This window comes from Chelonoidis abingdonii, chromosome 6, assembly GCF_003597395.2.
Source record: "Chelonoidis abingdonii isolate Lonesome George chromosome 6, CheloAbing_2.0, whole genome shotgun sequence".
Taxonomy (NCBI): Eukaryota; Metazoa; Chordata; order Testudines; family Testudinidae; genus Chelonoidis; species Chelonoidis abingdonii.
The window spans coordinates 36,323,919-36,337,807 of record NC_133774.1 but is presented as its reverse complement, the minus strand read 5'-3'; the positions used below and the strand labels follow the sequence as shown (position 1 = coordinate 36,337,807).

Here is a 13,889-nt window from a genome sequence, read left to right as displayed (position 1 = left end):
GTGTCGGGAAACAGCCCAGAGACCTTCCCCTCTGGTAGAAGCCACAATCCAGGCCAATTCCTCCTGTGTTCGATCAGGAGTGAGGAGGTTTGGGGGGAACCTGGACCCGCCCTCTACTCCGGGTTCCAGCCAAGGGCCCTGTAGACTGCAGCTGTCTAGAGTGCCTCCTGGTACAGTTGCACGACAGTTACAACTCCCTGGGCTACTTCCCCATGGCCTCCTCCAAACACCTTCTTTGTCCTCACCACCGGGCCTTCCTCCTGATATCTCAGTCCTCCAGCAGCACACCCTGTCACACTCAGCTTCTTGCATGCCTCTTGCTCCCAGTTCCACACGCGCACTTCCTCTCCTCTGGCTCTCTTCTACTATTCTGACGTTCCCAACTGGCTTGGGTCTATCACACAGAGCAAAAACAGCAAGATTTGGCTCATATTGAATGTACTAGACTTCATATTTTTGCAGAAGAGGGGAGCATACTTCAAAAATTTGTGCATGGGGTCCAAATCCCAATGATGTCAATAGGATTCTTTCCATTGACTTCAATAGACTCAGACTCCAAAGCTAACTTTGTCATTGTCTAAGCTAAAATTATGAATGTCTTGTTCAGAATCTTGCAATGAATTATTTTCATGTAGTTGCATTAATGCTCCACATTTTATCAAATAATTTGCTTCACGAAGAAACTAATCTAGTATGGTATATTTAGTATATTGTCAACCAGTAAGTTAGTTCATCAAATTTGTACTTTGCTGTGAATGTTAATGCCAGAATAAAAAGAGAATTTTATTTTTGCAGGTGAGAGACCTTTCCATTGCTTATTTCCTGGTGGGATTAACATATCTCTATGTTGGACTGTTAATTTTTGCTGCATTTCCCTCTCCACCATTGTCCAAAGAGTGCATCGAACAGGTACAGAAAGACACTTTACTGCACTGTTTCCATCCCTGCCCTTCTAATTATTGTGTGTAAAAATCCATACTTGTTCCTCATCCACTAACTTCTGTCTATCTGTGACTGGCTCTTTGGGGCAGGGACTGTCTGTTCTTCATTGTGTGGAAAGTGACTAGCATGTTGTGGGCACTTTGACAAACACATACTGATGATTGACTCACTAATGGTAAAACAGATGTCTAATCATTGTGACTGGGAAAACCAAAGTGTCCTCAAAAACAAATGAAATCAAACTTGTGGGCTGGCTGGGTTTTATTAATTTGTGGGAGAGGGGCGCTACACTAGCTAATTTGTCTGAGGGCATATTGACTATGAGCTGAACAGTTCAGGCTTCCTTAGGCTCTGATCCTGCAAAGACTTATGTATGAATTTAAGTTTATGTGCAGTGACTAATCCCACTGAAGTCATTGGGGCTACTCACAGCTGCTAAAATAAAATACCCGCCTTAATCCATACATGATTGGTGGTTTAGACAGTAAAATATCTGGGGGCAGGAACCATCTTTGTTATGCATGTACACTGTCTAGTACTGTGAGGGGCCCTGACTGGGGCCTCTGGGCACTAGTGCAATACACTGGCAGGAAGACTATCATACCTTCCACTCCCTCATCCATCCACTGGGTCACCCTGATCTCCTTGCCTCAGGCTGCTTCAAAAAGAGGTGGTCTTTTCATGAATCATTTCATGTAAGATGCTGTGCATGTCCTGTTGAGAATTTAGCAGTGGAGCACCACATGGAGGGAAGCTTATAGCCATATCAGGACTGAAGATAATGTTTAACCATGAAGCTCTTCTGTGAGCCATTTGAAAGAATTTCATGGGCTTGAAGAGCTGTGATTAAATAATGGTGGTCAAACACTTCTTTCTTTTATTGTTAGTAATTATACAAAACAGTTATGGAACAGTTTTGTACATTTGATAGATGTTTCAAATTGTCAAATCCATCCATTCCGTATTATCTGTATAGGATCCAGCTTGAATTATTACAAATAGGTCCCCAGAAAGGTGGCTTTGCCGTGGAGCTGCAGTTTCTGAAAACAAATAAGGTTTTATGAATTTTCACAGAGAGGAAGGATTCTTTCACTTGCACCAAGAGCTGTTCATGCAATTTATTGGGCAATAAGATGCCTGCTGGAATATCATGATTCCCAAGGTAAAGGGACCTAGAGCCAATAAAATATTCTTAAGAGTTATCAGTAGTTACAATTAATTTATGTCAAGTATCAGAGGGGTAGCTGTGTTAGTCTGAATCTGTAAAAGCAGCAGAGAATCCTGTGGCACCTTATAGACTAACAGACGTTTTGGATCATGAGCTTTCATGGGTGAATACCCACTTCATCAGATGAATGTAGTGGAAAATTCCGGGGGCAGGTGTATATATGCTAGCAAGCAAGCTAGAGATAACGAGGTTAGTTCAATCAGGGAGGATGAGGCCCTGTTCTAGCAGTTGAGGTGTGAAAACTAAGGGAGGAGAAACTGGTTCTGTAGTTGGCAAGCCATTCACAGTCTTTGTTCAACCCTGAGCTGATGGTGTCAAATTTGCAGATGAATTGAAGCTCAGCAGTTTACACCGGTGACACCATCACAGGACCTAACCAGATCAGCCACACCATCACCGGTTCATTCACCTGCACATCCACCAATGTAATATACACCATCATATGCCAGCAATGCCCCTCTGCTATGTACATCGGCCAAACTGGACAGTCTCTANTCTGTTAGTCTATAAGGTGCCACAGGATTCTCTGCTGCTTTTAATTAATTATGTAAATGTGGATAATAGGAGCATTTGAAATCCTTTGCATATGAAGTCAAGTGCCAGCTCCATATTCTGTACTCAGGGATGTGTGTTGTTTGGAAAAATAAATGTCATCTAGTGAGGGCAATACACAAATTAAATCACTGGCCTTTCATATTACAAACCTTAGGTTATGTTTAGTTGTATACAAGCTACACAAGAGAGAGTTCAATTTTATGTCTTTGATTTGAGAAGCACTATTCAGGCTTCGTTTTTTCCCCTTGGAACACTTTTTAGGAATCTAATACAACTGTTGTCAATCCTGCCTAATTAGCTTTTCTTATCTTAGAATTTTTTAGACAATTTTCCTAGCGATGACATCATGTCATTTGTTGCAAGATTGTTCCTGCTGTTCCAGATGATAACTGTGTACCCGCTGCTTGGCTATTTGGCACGAGTTCAGCTATTAGGACATGTCTTTGGCAATGTTTACCCAAGGTAAGGACTCTACCCTGTGTCAATGGGTTGACATACAATGCTTCACTGGTTTCTTTTGTGCCAGATATTCTGCTAAGGTTCTGGAGTTTGCAGTCGGGGAGATGTATGTGTTTCAAAAACTACCTCTGCAGTTTTGCAGTGACTTATTTGATGGCCAAGTTTGTGAAGGTTAAAGATTGGATGAGCATGAAAAAATAAACTATGCTCTTGCCTTCAGAAATGGGCTCTGCAGGTCAGGGCAGAGACCCATTTGTTGGGGCAGGATGAGAAATCTTGCATGTCAGCTGCCTGGTCTATGGACCCCACAGGGGGGTAGGGACTTTAGATGTAACCAGGCTTGTGCCCACCCATCCCAGGAACTCAATAGCACCCACTCTGTTGAAGGGGCACCTATCTGGGGTTCTCTGTTCAGTGTCCCCCTCTGACTCCCTGCTTTTGACCCTCATTCCCATCCATGTGTTTTCATGTGTTGTTCCCCGTATTTGCTTGAGCCCTGGGTTCAGTGGTTCCTCCCCTTAGGCTGGGGGAAGTGCCTTTAGATGTGGGCAGGTTTGCACACTGCCCCCCAGAATGCCGTAGGTACCTGTTCTGTGGATAAACAGTCAAAGCCAAAAGTCTGAAGCCAGAGGGGAGCAGAGATAGGAACAAGGGCAAGCACAGCTGCAAGCACTGTATGCCTTGAACAGCCACTAAACTGCTGTGAGGACTGGGCTTTTGAGCAGGACTGCTAAACCAGCAGCCAGCTGGGCTGTGGCCACTCTGACAGTGCTAAGGCAGTGCAGCTGGCTCATTAGTTGCCTAGCAGTTAGGGTTGTCAATTTTGGTTTAATGTATTCCTGGAGATTTAATCGCATGCCATAATCTTTAATTTAAAGATTAATTCCTGGGGACTCCAGGCCAATCCTGGAGGTTTGGCAACCCTACTAGCAGCGGTTAGTCAGGGAGCAGACCAGCAGCTGTTCCTAGCCAGTCTGGTCCCTGACAACGTATAACTGTTTGTTTGTTTCTTCCCAGCTGCAATCAGGAACAGAGTTTAGACAAAAGATAAGCATCCCTCTCTGGGCAGAATATTCTCTCATGTGTTGACTCCACAACTCAAATTGGTTGAAGGGGAATTTTTTGCCAGTTTACATTCCAGCAGATTCACTTAGAGAAACCAACGCTAGTCAATTAGACAATTATAGCTTACTAGACTCCATAAGAAAACAAAAAGCTCTCGGAGTCTTACATAGGCAAGTCTGCTAACTGTTCATGGGGGAAGGAAGGGAATGCCTCATTGCTTTAAGGATACATCTATACTACCCGCCGGATCAGCGGGTAGTGTTTGATGTATCGGGGATCGATTTATCGCATGTCATCTAGACGCGATAAATCAATCCCTGAATCGACGCCTGTACTCCACCTTGGCAGGAGGTGTAAGCGGAGTAGACGGGGGAGCCGCGGTGGTTGACTCGCCACCATGAGGATGGCCAGGTAAGTTGAACTAAGATACTTCGACTTCAGCTATGCTATTCGCATAGCTGAAGTTGAAGTTGCATATCTTAGTTCAAACCCATACTGCTAGTGTAGCCCAGGCCTCAGATCTAACTCTCGCTTAGTGAAAGGTGAATTCTCTCACAGATGCCCAAAGGAGAAACTTGATCCCTTGAAGAAAGGGTTCTCCTCCCTGCCATGTTCCAGTTCCTGGTAAATAAGTGAAGGATCTCCACCAGGTATAGCTCTGCTAATATGAGGAGTGTCCATCTCGAAAACTTTATTCCAAATACATTAGTTCTCTGGCAGGTACCTTCACAATTCATTGTGCTAGCGTCTTTTTGCACATATTTGCCCCACTGCTTTTCTTCACAGTTAGTTGAAGGAGTTAAGTCAAAAGGGCAGATAATTTTCTTGTGGTCTTCTCATTGCCAAGATATGTCCTGAGTTTGTAAATCACTAGCATAGGAATTGCTATGTTCTGTTCATTCTCAGAAGCATCTGGCATTGGCCACTGTCTGAAGACTGGATACTAGGCTAGTCTGACCCAGTATGGCCATTCCTATGTTCTTAGAGATTAACTCTCCAACCTGAAACATCACTGAGACTTTATTAAGATCCTAATGCTCCTCTGTTTCCTGTTGCTGTTAGAATAAAAGGGCTAGAATTGCTGTTCCTTCAAAGTGCCACTCAATACAAGAATGGAGTTGGGGGTGGAACATAGAGGGCTTTCAGCTATCTTTGCTGCATCAAAATTGTGGGACCATCTTGGGGCCTGCCTTGCTACTAGTGTAAATTAGAACTCTCCTGAGGCTACTCCTAACTAATGCTTCGTTGCAACATCTTTTGAGGGGCTGTTCTGGCAACTGAATATAGTTAGTGGGCCACACTCCCATCTAATCCTCCAGGTTTCCTCTACTATTTTCTCTATGGTGGAGGCTGTGAGAGGGATTGATACAACCACTGAGTCAACTATGTCCCACCAGGAGAATTCCCCAGTAGGCTGGCTACGGGTTAAGGGACTGATACAGAATCAGTTTTAAGGTCTGTGAAATCTTATAAATGTATTCTCAGTAAAATCCTACATTTTTTCTAGAGAGAGTAGCACCATCAAGACTCTCTGTTTTTGCAGTGATTACGGTGATTAGGGTTGTTAGGTGTCCGGTTTTTGACCAGAACACCTAGTTGGAAAAGAACCTGGGTGGCTCTGGTCAGCACTGCTGACCAGGCCACTAAAAGTCCAGCTGGCTGCAGCGGCCAATTTCACATGGCTCCTGGAAGTGGCCAACTGTTTCCTCTGGTTCCTAGGTGTAGGGGGACTGGGGGCTCCATACACTGCCCCTGCCCATGACCCAGGCATTGCCCTGAGCGCTGGCTCCGCAGCTCCCATTGACTGGGAACCATGGCCAATGGAAGCTGTGGGGACAGAGCCTGTGGGCGGGGGCAGTGCACATAGCCCACTGGCTACCCTTCCTCCTAGGAGCCAGAGGAGGGACGTGCCAACTGCTTCCAGGAGCCGCCTGAGTTAAGCACCAACCAGAGCCCGCAAATACAATTTAGATGGGGCTACTATAAGGTGGGTGCATAACTGGCTGGATAACTGTACTCAGAGAGTAGTTATTAATGACTCCCAATTCTGCTGGAAAGGTATAACAAGTGGGGTTCCGCAGGGTCTGTTTTGGGACCGGCTCTGTTCAATATCTTCATCAACGACTTAGATGTTGGCATAGAAAGTACGCTTATTAAGTTTGCAGACGATACCAAACTGGGAGGGATTGCAACTGCTTTGGAGGACAGGGTCAAAATTCAAAATGATCTGGACAAATTGGAGAAATGGTCTGAGGTAAACCGGATGAAGTTCAATAAAGACAAATGCAAAGTGCTCCACTTAGGAAGGAACAATCAGTTTCACACATACAGAATGGGAAGAGACTGTCTAGGAAGGAGTATGGCAGAAAGAGATCTAGGGGTCATAGTGGACCACAAGCTAAATATGAGTCAACAGTGTGATACTGTTGCAAAAAAAGCAAACGTGATTCTGGGATGCATTAACAGGTGTGTTGTGAACAAGACACGAGAAGTCATTCTTCCGCTCTACTCTGTGCTGGTTAGGCCTCAACTGGAGTATTGTGTCCAGTTCTGGGCACCGCATTTCAAGAAAGATGTGGAGAAATTGGAGAGGGTCCAGAGAAGAGCAACAAGAATGATTAAAGGTCTTGAGAACATGACCTATGAAGGAAGGCTGAAAGAATTGGGTTTATTTAGTTTGGAAAAGAGAAGACTGAGAGGGGACATGATAGCAGTTTTCAGGTATCTAAAAGGGTGTCATCAGGAGGAGGGAGAAAACTTGTTCACCTTAGCCTCTAATGATAGAACAAGAAGCAATGGGCTTAAACTGCAGCAAGGGAGATTTAGGTTGGACATTAGGAAAAAGTTCCTAACTGTCAGGGTAGTTAAACACTGGAATAAATTGCCTAGGGAGGTTGTGGAATCTCCATCTCTGGAGATATTTAAGAGTAGGTTAGATAAATGTCTATCAGGGATGGTCTAGACAGTATTTGGTCCTGCCATGAGGGCAGGGGACTGGACTCGATGACCTCTCGAGGTCCCTTCCGGTCCTAGAGTCTATGAATCTATGAATCCCAAACCCTCTCCTGCCTGAGCCCTGTCTCGCACCCAAACTCCCTCCCAGAGTCCACTCTCCAGCCTGGAACCCCTCCTACATCCCAAACTCCTTATCCCTGGCCCCACCCCAGTGCCCACACCCTCTGTCAGAGCCCTGACCCCTTCCCACACCACTGCCCCAGCCTGGTGAAAATGAACAAGGGTGGGGGAGAGTGAGCGACGTAGGGATGAGGGATGGAGTGAGCAGGGGACCTTGGGGAAGGGGCAGGGAAAGGGGTATTCGGTTTTCTGCAATCAGAAAGTTGGCAACTCTAATGGTGATCATTCAGGGGTTCACCATATGACCACACCCCTCTAGTCAGATTATATCTGAATGTATTGTACCTACCATAATGTGGAAGGTTCTGTGTAATAACCATCCTCTTGTTGAATGTCTCCTGCCCCTCCTCCCCCCAAGAAAAATTCCTAACATTTGAGGGCTTTTTTCTAGCAGCTGTTTGTGTCTGACCCCTGTGTGCTTGAGGTAGCAGCCCTGCCTTACAGACCTCCTTTCTTAGTTATTTGTAAGTATAACTTTGTTATAGAGATTTTGTTTTCATTTGTTTGCACATGTCCTCCTGAATTGCATCAAAACTAGGAAATTGTTGTCCTTCCGTGTGCCATTCGCCCTAGAGTGAGGATGAGGTATCCCTATAGCCTGGAGGTCGAGTGGGCTGTGAATTTGTACTTAAACAGAAGAAGGGACTTGCAGGTTAGAAACATAGCAATTGCCATATCAGATCAGACTAATAATCCATCTGGTTCAGTAATCCAGATATCTCAGAGGAAGGGGCTAGTGAGGATATAAGAGAGAATCTGCTTGTAGGGAAAGTTTCTTGCCCTGAAGCAGAAGGATTTATATCTTTCATTGTAGCTGTTGTTTAATCCTAACAAATATGACTGCTCAGCTCTTGGTTTCAATGATATCTTCTGGCAGTGAGTTTCACAGACTAATTGCATGTTTCCTTTTATTAGCTTTAAATTTGCTGCCTTTCTATGTAGTTGAATGTCCCCTTGTTCTTGTATTAGGAAAAAGTACAGCAGTGTTCAGTTTACCTTCTGAATGCCATCACCAGCATTGCCAGCTCTTGCGATTTTTTTATCTCAAGTCTCACAATATCTGGTGTTTTTCTTTGGTCCTGCACATCACCAAGAAATCACTGGGAATCAGTGAGGTCAAAGAGCCAGAACAGCTCAAAAAGATATGTCACCAAGACAAAAGGAAAGACATGACAGCAGAAGAAACAGTCCAAATCCAGAGGAACAAGATTAGTATATAGGGTGAGATATCACGGCAAATAATGGATATTACATTCAGATGGTTTTAATGGTGTTGGGATAGAGTTAAATGAAAACTGGGCTCTAAGCACCTAGGGCATTTTAGGGCATGTTTATGCTTCCGTGTAGCCCAGACTATGGGGTGTGAGTAACAGTGTGCACCGAAGTGCTGAACCGAAACTCCCCCATGTGAACACTGCAGGCACGCACTTCAAGGTCCCCGGTTCACACTAATGCAGTCTAGTTCACATGTATGCAGTCCTGTTTGAAGAAGAGACTTGCAGTTCGTGCCTGTAGTATCCCCACAAGGGATTTACAATGCAACACTTTGGTACACACAGCTATTTGCACCCCCATAGCCCAAACTATAGGGCAATGTAGACATATCCTGGGTTCTGTACAGTCCAGTTTACATTTAACTCTCTCTCTTTATCATTATCACCATATGGATATAAAATTCATTATTTAGTGTGATGTCTTAGTCCATATACTATTTGCCCAATTTAGAAAATGAAGATCTGGTGGATGTCTAGTGGGAGATGTATAGTCTCTGACATCCAGATTCATATTGTTCTGCTACTAATAGGTTTTACGCCAGATTGATCTGATTTCTGTTTCTTGGCTAATTTGGTTTAAAAAGGTAGTTTGGGAGGTATAACTTGGTCTGATCATTCCCCTGCATATATTAGATTCAAAGACTGGGACTCAGTGGAAAAACAAAGGGCCTGGTTGAATAGAGCTTTGTTATATGATCCCCCTTAGAATTCAAGACCTGGAAGAAAATGTCCAGAAATCTATAGAAGAAAATAAGGATGGAATCAGTAAGTACTCACTGGGATGCTAGAAAGACAGTAATAAGGGGGACTCTCATAACTAAGCATCATACCTCAAAAATATGAGAGTCTGGTAGAAGAGTTCAGTTAAAGAACTGTCAGATTTGGAAGGTAGACAGACATAAATCTACAGGATCTAAAAGAGTATACAAGAAAACAATTGAGATGAGGAAAAAATAACATGTTACAAACAGGTAAGGCTCAGCAAACAGTTAGGTGTATTAAACAAAAATATTATGAAACAGGCTTTTAGCCAGAAAATTTAAAAAGAAACAGGATAAATCAGCTATCCCTCTGATTAGAAATAAAATGGGAGATTTAGTAACTGACGTCACACAGATCTCTGAAATGTTTGTTAACTTTTTCCATACTTTGTACACTTCAGAACAGCCAAATTCTGAACTCATAAATAGATATTTGAGAAATGTGGAACACCTCAGCTCTGAGGATAATGTGGCAGCTCTTGATAGGCAAATTGCTGCACAGGAAGTTGAAGATGTATTTAAGAACTTAAAATCCACTAAATCTCCAAGTCCCAAGGGGGTTTCTGGGAAGCATTACAGAGCTCTAAAGCAAGTGTTGGCCCTATTTTAACTGGGTTATTTAATGGTATATTGCAGGGGAATGAGATTCCAGATTCATGGAAAGAGGCAGAAATTGTGGTAATTCCTAAAGAAGGAAAAGATCTTTCCAATTGTGCATCATACCTACTTATTTCTTTAATGTGGATGCTAACATTTTATGTCAAGGTGCTAGCAAACAGATTGTGTCATTTTGCCCAAGTGTATTCACCCACACCACTCTGAATTCATTGCTGGCAGGCACCTATCTGATGTATCAGAACTCTGAATTTGATAATGTTAATTCTTATAATTCTTTCTGTATGCTGCTTTCGGTCAACACTGAGAATGATTTTGACAGGCTGGAATTGGGAGTACCTCAGCTAGATTTTTAGTAAGGTTTGATTTTGAAAATCAGTTTTATCAGGGCATATCAGCCCTGTGTATTTATCCTCGAGCATCTTCTTTGGTTAATGTTCATGAATCCCCTCCTTTTCCTTTTATCCAGGTGTACAAGCGCAGGCTTGCCAGTTTGATGGCAAATGGCTCCATAGCCAAAGCAAAACAATGGAGAAATAGCCACTTGATAAACATCTCATTTACAACACAAAATAGCTTTGTATGTTGACAATGTCCTGTTATATTTGCAGGATCCAGAAGCCTCGTTAAAAATGATAGAACAATTGACTTTAGAATTTGGGCAGGTATTGGGCTTCAAAATAACGATAACGATAAATCTGAAATTCTGGGAATTAATGTTCTTGAAAGGATCAAAATCAACTACTGTCAGTTAGATAAATTTAAGTGGGTAAGGGAATCTTTACAATATTTTAGGAATAAATATTGTGGAGAAACAAATCTTTTAAAAAGGAAATTAGCCTCCAGTGTAGAATAAAATAACAAAACAAATAGAAAATTTCTTGGCTAGATAGAGTAGCCTCGGTAAAGATGAATGTCCTCACAAAGTTGTTACTGTGGGTGCCATTTATTAGCAAACTTTTTGTTCCCAGCAAAAAGTTGCTAATAACAGGAGGTTGCTAATAAAGAAAAGGCTGGTTGCAGGTAAGTAGCCAGGAAAGCAACTGCTGGGCCACACAAGCCCAGGCTATGGTGCTAGGGCAGGGCACAGCCTGGAGAATGCAAGGAGAGGTACCATGCAGGCCCACCGCATTCCCACTCTCTCTGAAGAGCCCTGGCATCCAGGTTGCAGCCTCCCTCCCTTCTGCTGCCTTCTCACAGCCTTCTGTCCCAGCCCACAGCGCTGACCCTCCAGTAGGGACTCCCCTGCTGGGCAGGTTGCGGGCCCTTTACCTCCTGTGCCGGCAGCGGGACCCCAGCTGCAGGCAGGTTTGCAAGGTTGCAGCCAGGAAAGGAAGTGCTGAGCCCAGAGCCCTGGTACCAGGGCAGGACACAGCCTGAGAGCACAGGGAGAGTTATCGGGAAGCCCCATGTGCTTCCTTCCCTGGCTGCAGGCCCGCAAACCTGCCTGTGGTAGGGCCTTTCTTCCCAAGACAGTCGTTAATAAGTGATAGGCATATTGCCACTATCCAAATCCCATTAACACTGAATTCAGTGTTGCTATTAACCAAAAGTTGTTAATTTTGGGAGCACTGTTAACTGGCAGCCTTTGTTTGTTTCACTGCATCCCTGTTTTATCCCTGACGTTAAAAACGTGGCAGGATGCACTAGTAAAACCATATGTAAACATAAAAGACAAAGGGTGAGTTCTAAGTTCTGTCTAAGCCTACAAAGTAAGATGGACTAACATTCCCTAATTTGGTTTATTATTATGTATTACAATTAAAACGTCATCAGTTGGGTTAACAATAGACCATCCAAGCACTAGGTAAAACTTGAACAAGACTGGAGCCTAGATATAGCTATTCATGGTAATTGTGAGATTACAAAGAAATTTAGATCACCAAAAATAAAAAATCACCCGTTCCTCCAGACCACCTTAGCAGCTTTGGACCAATTTTTAAAATTCCTGTCACCCAGGCCCTTTCCCTTAGCTACTTTCATTAAAAATCAGGAATTTATCCTTAGGAAGTATGGATTATTTGTTGTGGGTAAGAGCTGAGATTAGTGAATTGGGACAACTCTTCCTGGGTTCTGTTCTGAAATCCTACAATATATATGTGAGAATGTAACGGTCCCGTATTTTCAATATTTACAAATCAAACACTTGCTTGTGAAATCTGGATATGAGGTGGCTCTAACTGGACCTTTAACAACATTTCAGGAATTAACCCAGGAACAAGCTGGAACAAAAGGTTTAATTTCTAAGATACAATTTAGAATGAAAAAGATGTTAATAAAACAACCCAGATGAAAAGGATGGGAGGGGGATTTGGACAAAGAAATTGATCTGGATAAGCCCATCCCTTTATGGGAAAGGGGATATATATCTTCAATTTGTGCAGCTCATAAAGAACGTTTTTATAAATTACTGCATAGATAGCATTTGACTCTAATTAATATCCTTCATATTTTCGCTATTAGGGAGGTGCTGTGTTGGAGAGGCTGCGGGAAAAGGGGAACGTAGTTGTACATATGTTGGTTGTGTTCCAAGAATTAGATAGTTTGGGAAGGAAATTATTAAGAAGAGTCATCTTATGATATGATATCAACTTATGATAAAATCTTCCTAGAGATCCCCTGACTTGCTTGCTTAATGCTTCAGTAAAGGCTCTCCATTTAAATAGAATGACACTTTTTTTTTTTATTGTTGGCAATAAGACTCTATATATTGCACATTACTGGAAATACATGATCCCTCCTCCTGTGGAATTGTGCTAGTAAAATAGGGACTGTCCTTGTAATGGAAAAGCATTCACACCAAGTATGTACACAAGAGAAGTGCTAAAAGAAAGATGGGTATTTAGAAATTTGGTCACCCTTTCTAGTGTATTCAGAGGAGGAAGGTCTTCCAGCCAGCAAACCAGTATTTTAACCAGGTTCTCTGAATACGAACTAGATGATGAATAAGTAACAGGTGATGTAGTATGTTCATGTTTTATTGTAACTTTGCCTTCATATAAAGTTTCAAATATTCAGTGTTTTTCTTAAAGCCGCATCTGGTATTTCTCCAATGGACAACTTAAATTTGATACCCACCCTTTCTTGTTGTACTATTAAAATGCTAGCTGTATGATTAAGGCTATTCATTTTACTCTCCTTCTGAAATGTTCCTTTAAGAACAGTTCTTAGTGCTGTCTATCTTAGTTTATTCTTTTAGGTTAGAAGTTATCCATTGTTCCCCATAGTTTTATAAGATCCCTTTATTAAATTAATAAAATTCATTAGACTTCCTACCTTGTAAATTAGCACTTAACATTTCAGCCCTTAAATTGGTCACTCATGTGATATAGTTAGAAGCATCTATTTAGAGACTGACCTTTTCCATCAGAGAAATACCTTTGATGGGTAAGAAAAAATGGTGACTTGAGTCAAAATGAAATAAACACAACAGAAGAGTAGGTAAACAAAATCTGTAAGTATTTGTGTCTTCTCTGTGTTTGGTATTTTTCATTCCCAGATGAACATCTGTGTGGCTAACATATCCCAACGTTTTCTAAGTCAGATCTTTCCTGATATTTAGATGTAAAAAATTTTACAGGCCCTAAAGACAGGTGACAGTTAAGTATTTTCCGAGTCCAGAGTCCATGCACAGCCTTCACTAGTATCTAAACAACGTTAATGCTTTTTGTGCATTAGAAGGTTCATTCAGAAAGCAAAACCTGTTCAAGTTTACTCACTAAATACAAAACGTAAGAGTAGAAAATACAGTGTTTATCCAAAAAAAAGCAGTCTGATGTAAATGGTAGGTCACGCATTACGTGAAGTTCAGAAACGTAAACATTGCCTTATCCATCAATCAAAATGTGACAAGTA

General features: G+C 42.4%; 1 protein-coding gene across 7 annotated transcripts in view; it reads left to right on the top strand.

The window, feature by feature from the left end:
• SLC38A9 (solute carrier family 38 member 9) overlaps positions 1–13,889 on the top strand; it is a 79,408-nt gene that overhangs the window by 57,774 nt on the left and 7,745 nt on the right. For 4 of the 7 annotated variants that reach the window (XM_032769001.2, XM_032769008.2, XM_075066953.1 and 1 more), the window contains 2 exons: positions 796–909; positions 3,039–3,187. In XM_032769001.2, the coding sequence (XP_032624892.1) occupies positions 796–909; positions 3,039–3,187 (263 nt within the window). Of the gene's footprint in view, positions 1–795; positions 910–2,016; positions 2,105–3,038; positions 3,188–8,478; positions 8,606–13,889 lie in introns of those variants that run through there. The other 3 variants (XM_032769007.2, XM_075066954.1, XM_032769006.2) reach the window with 3 other exon arrangements.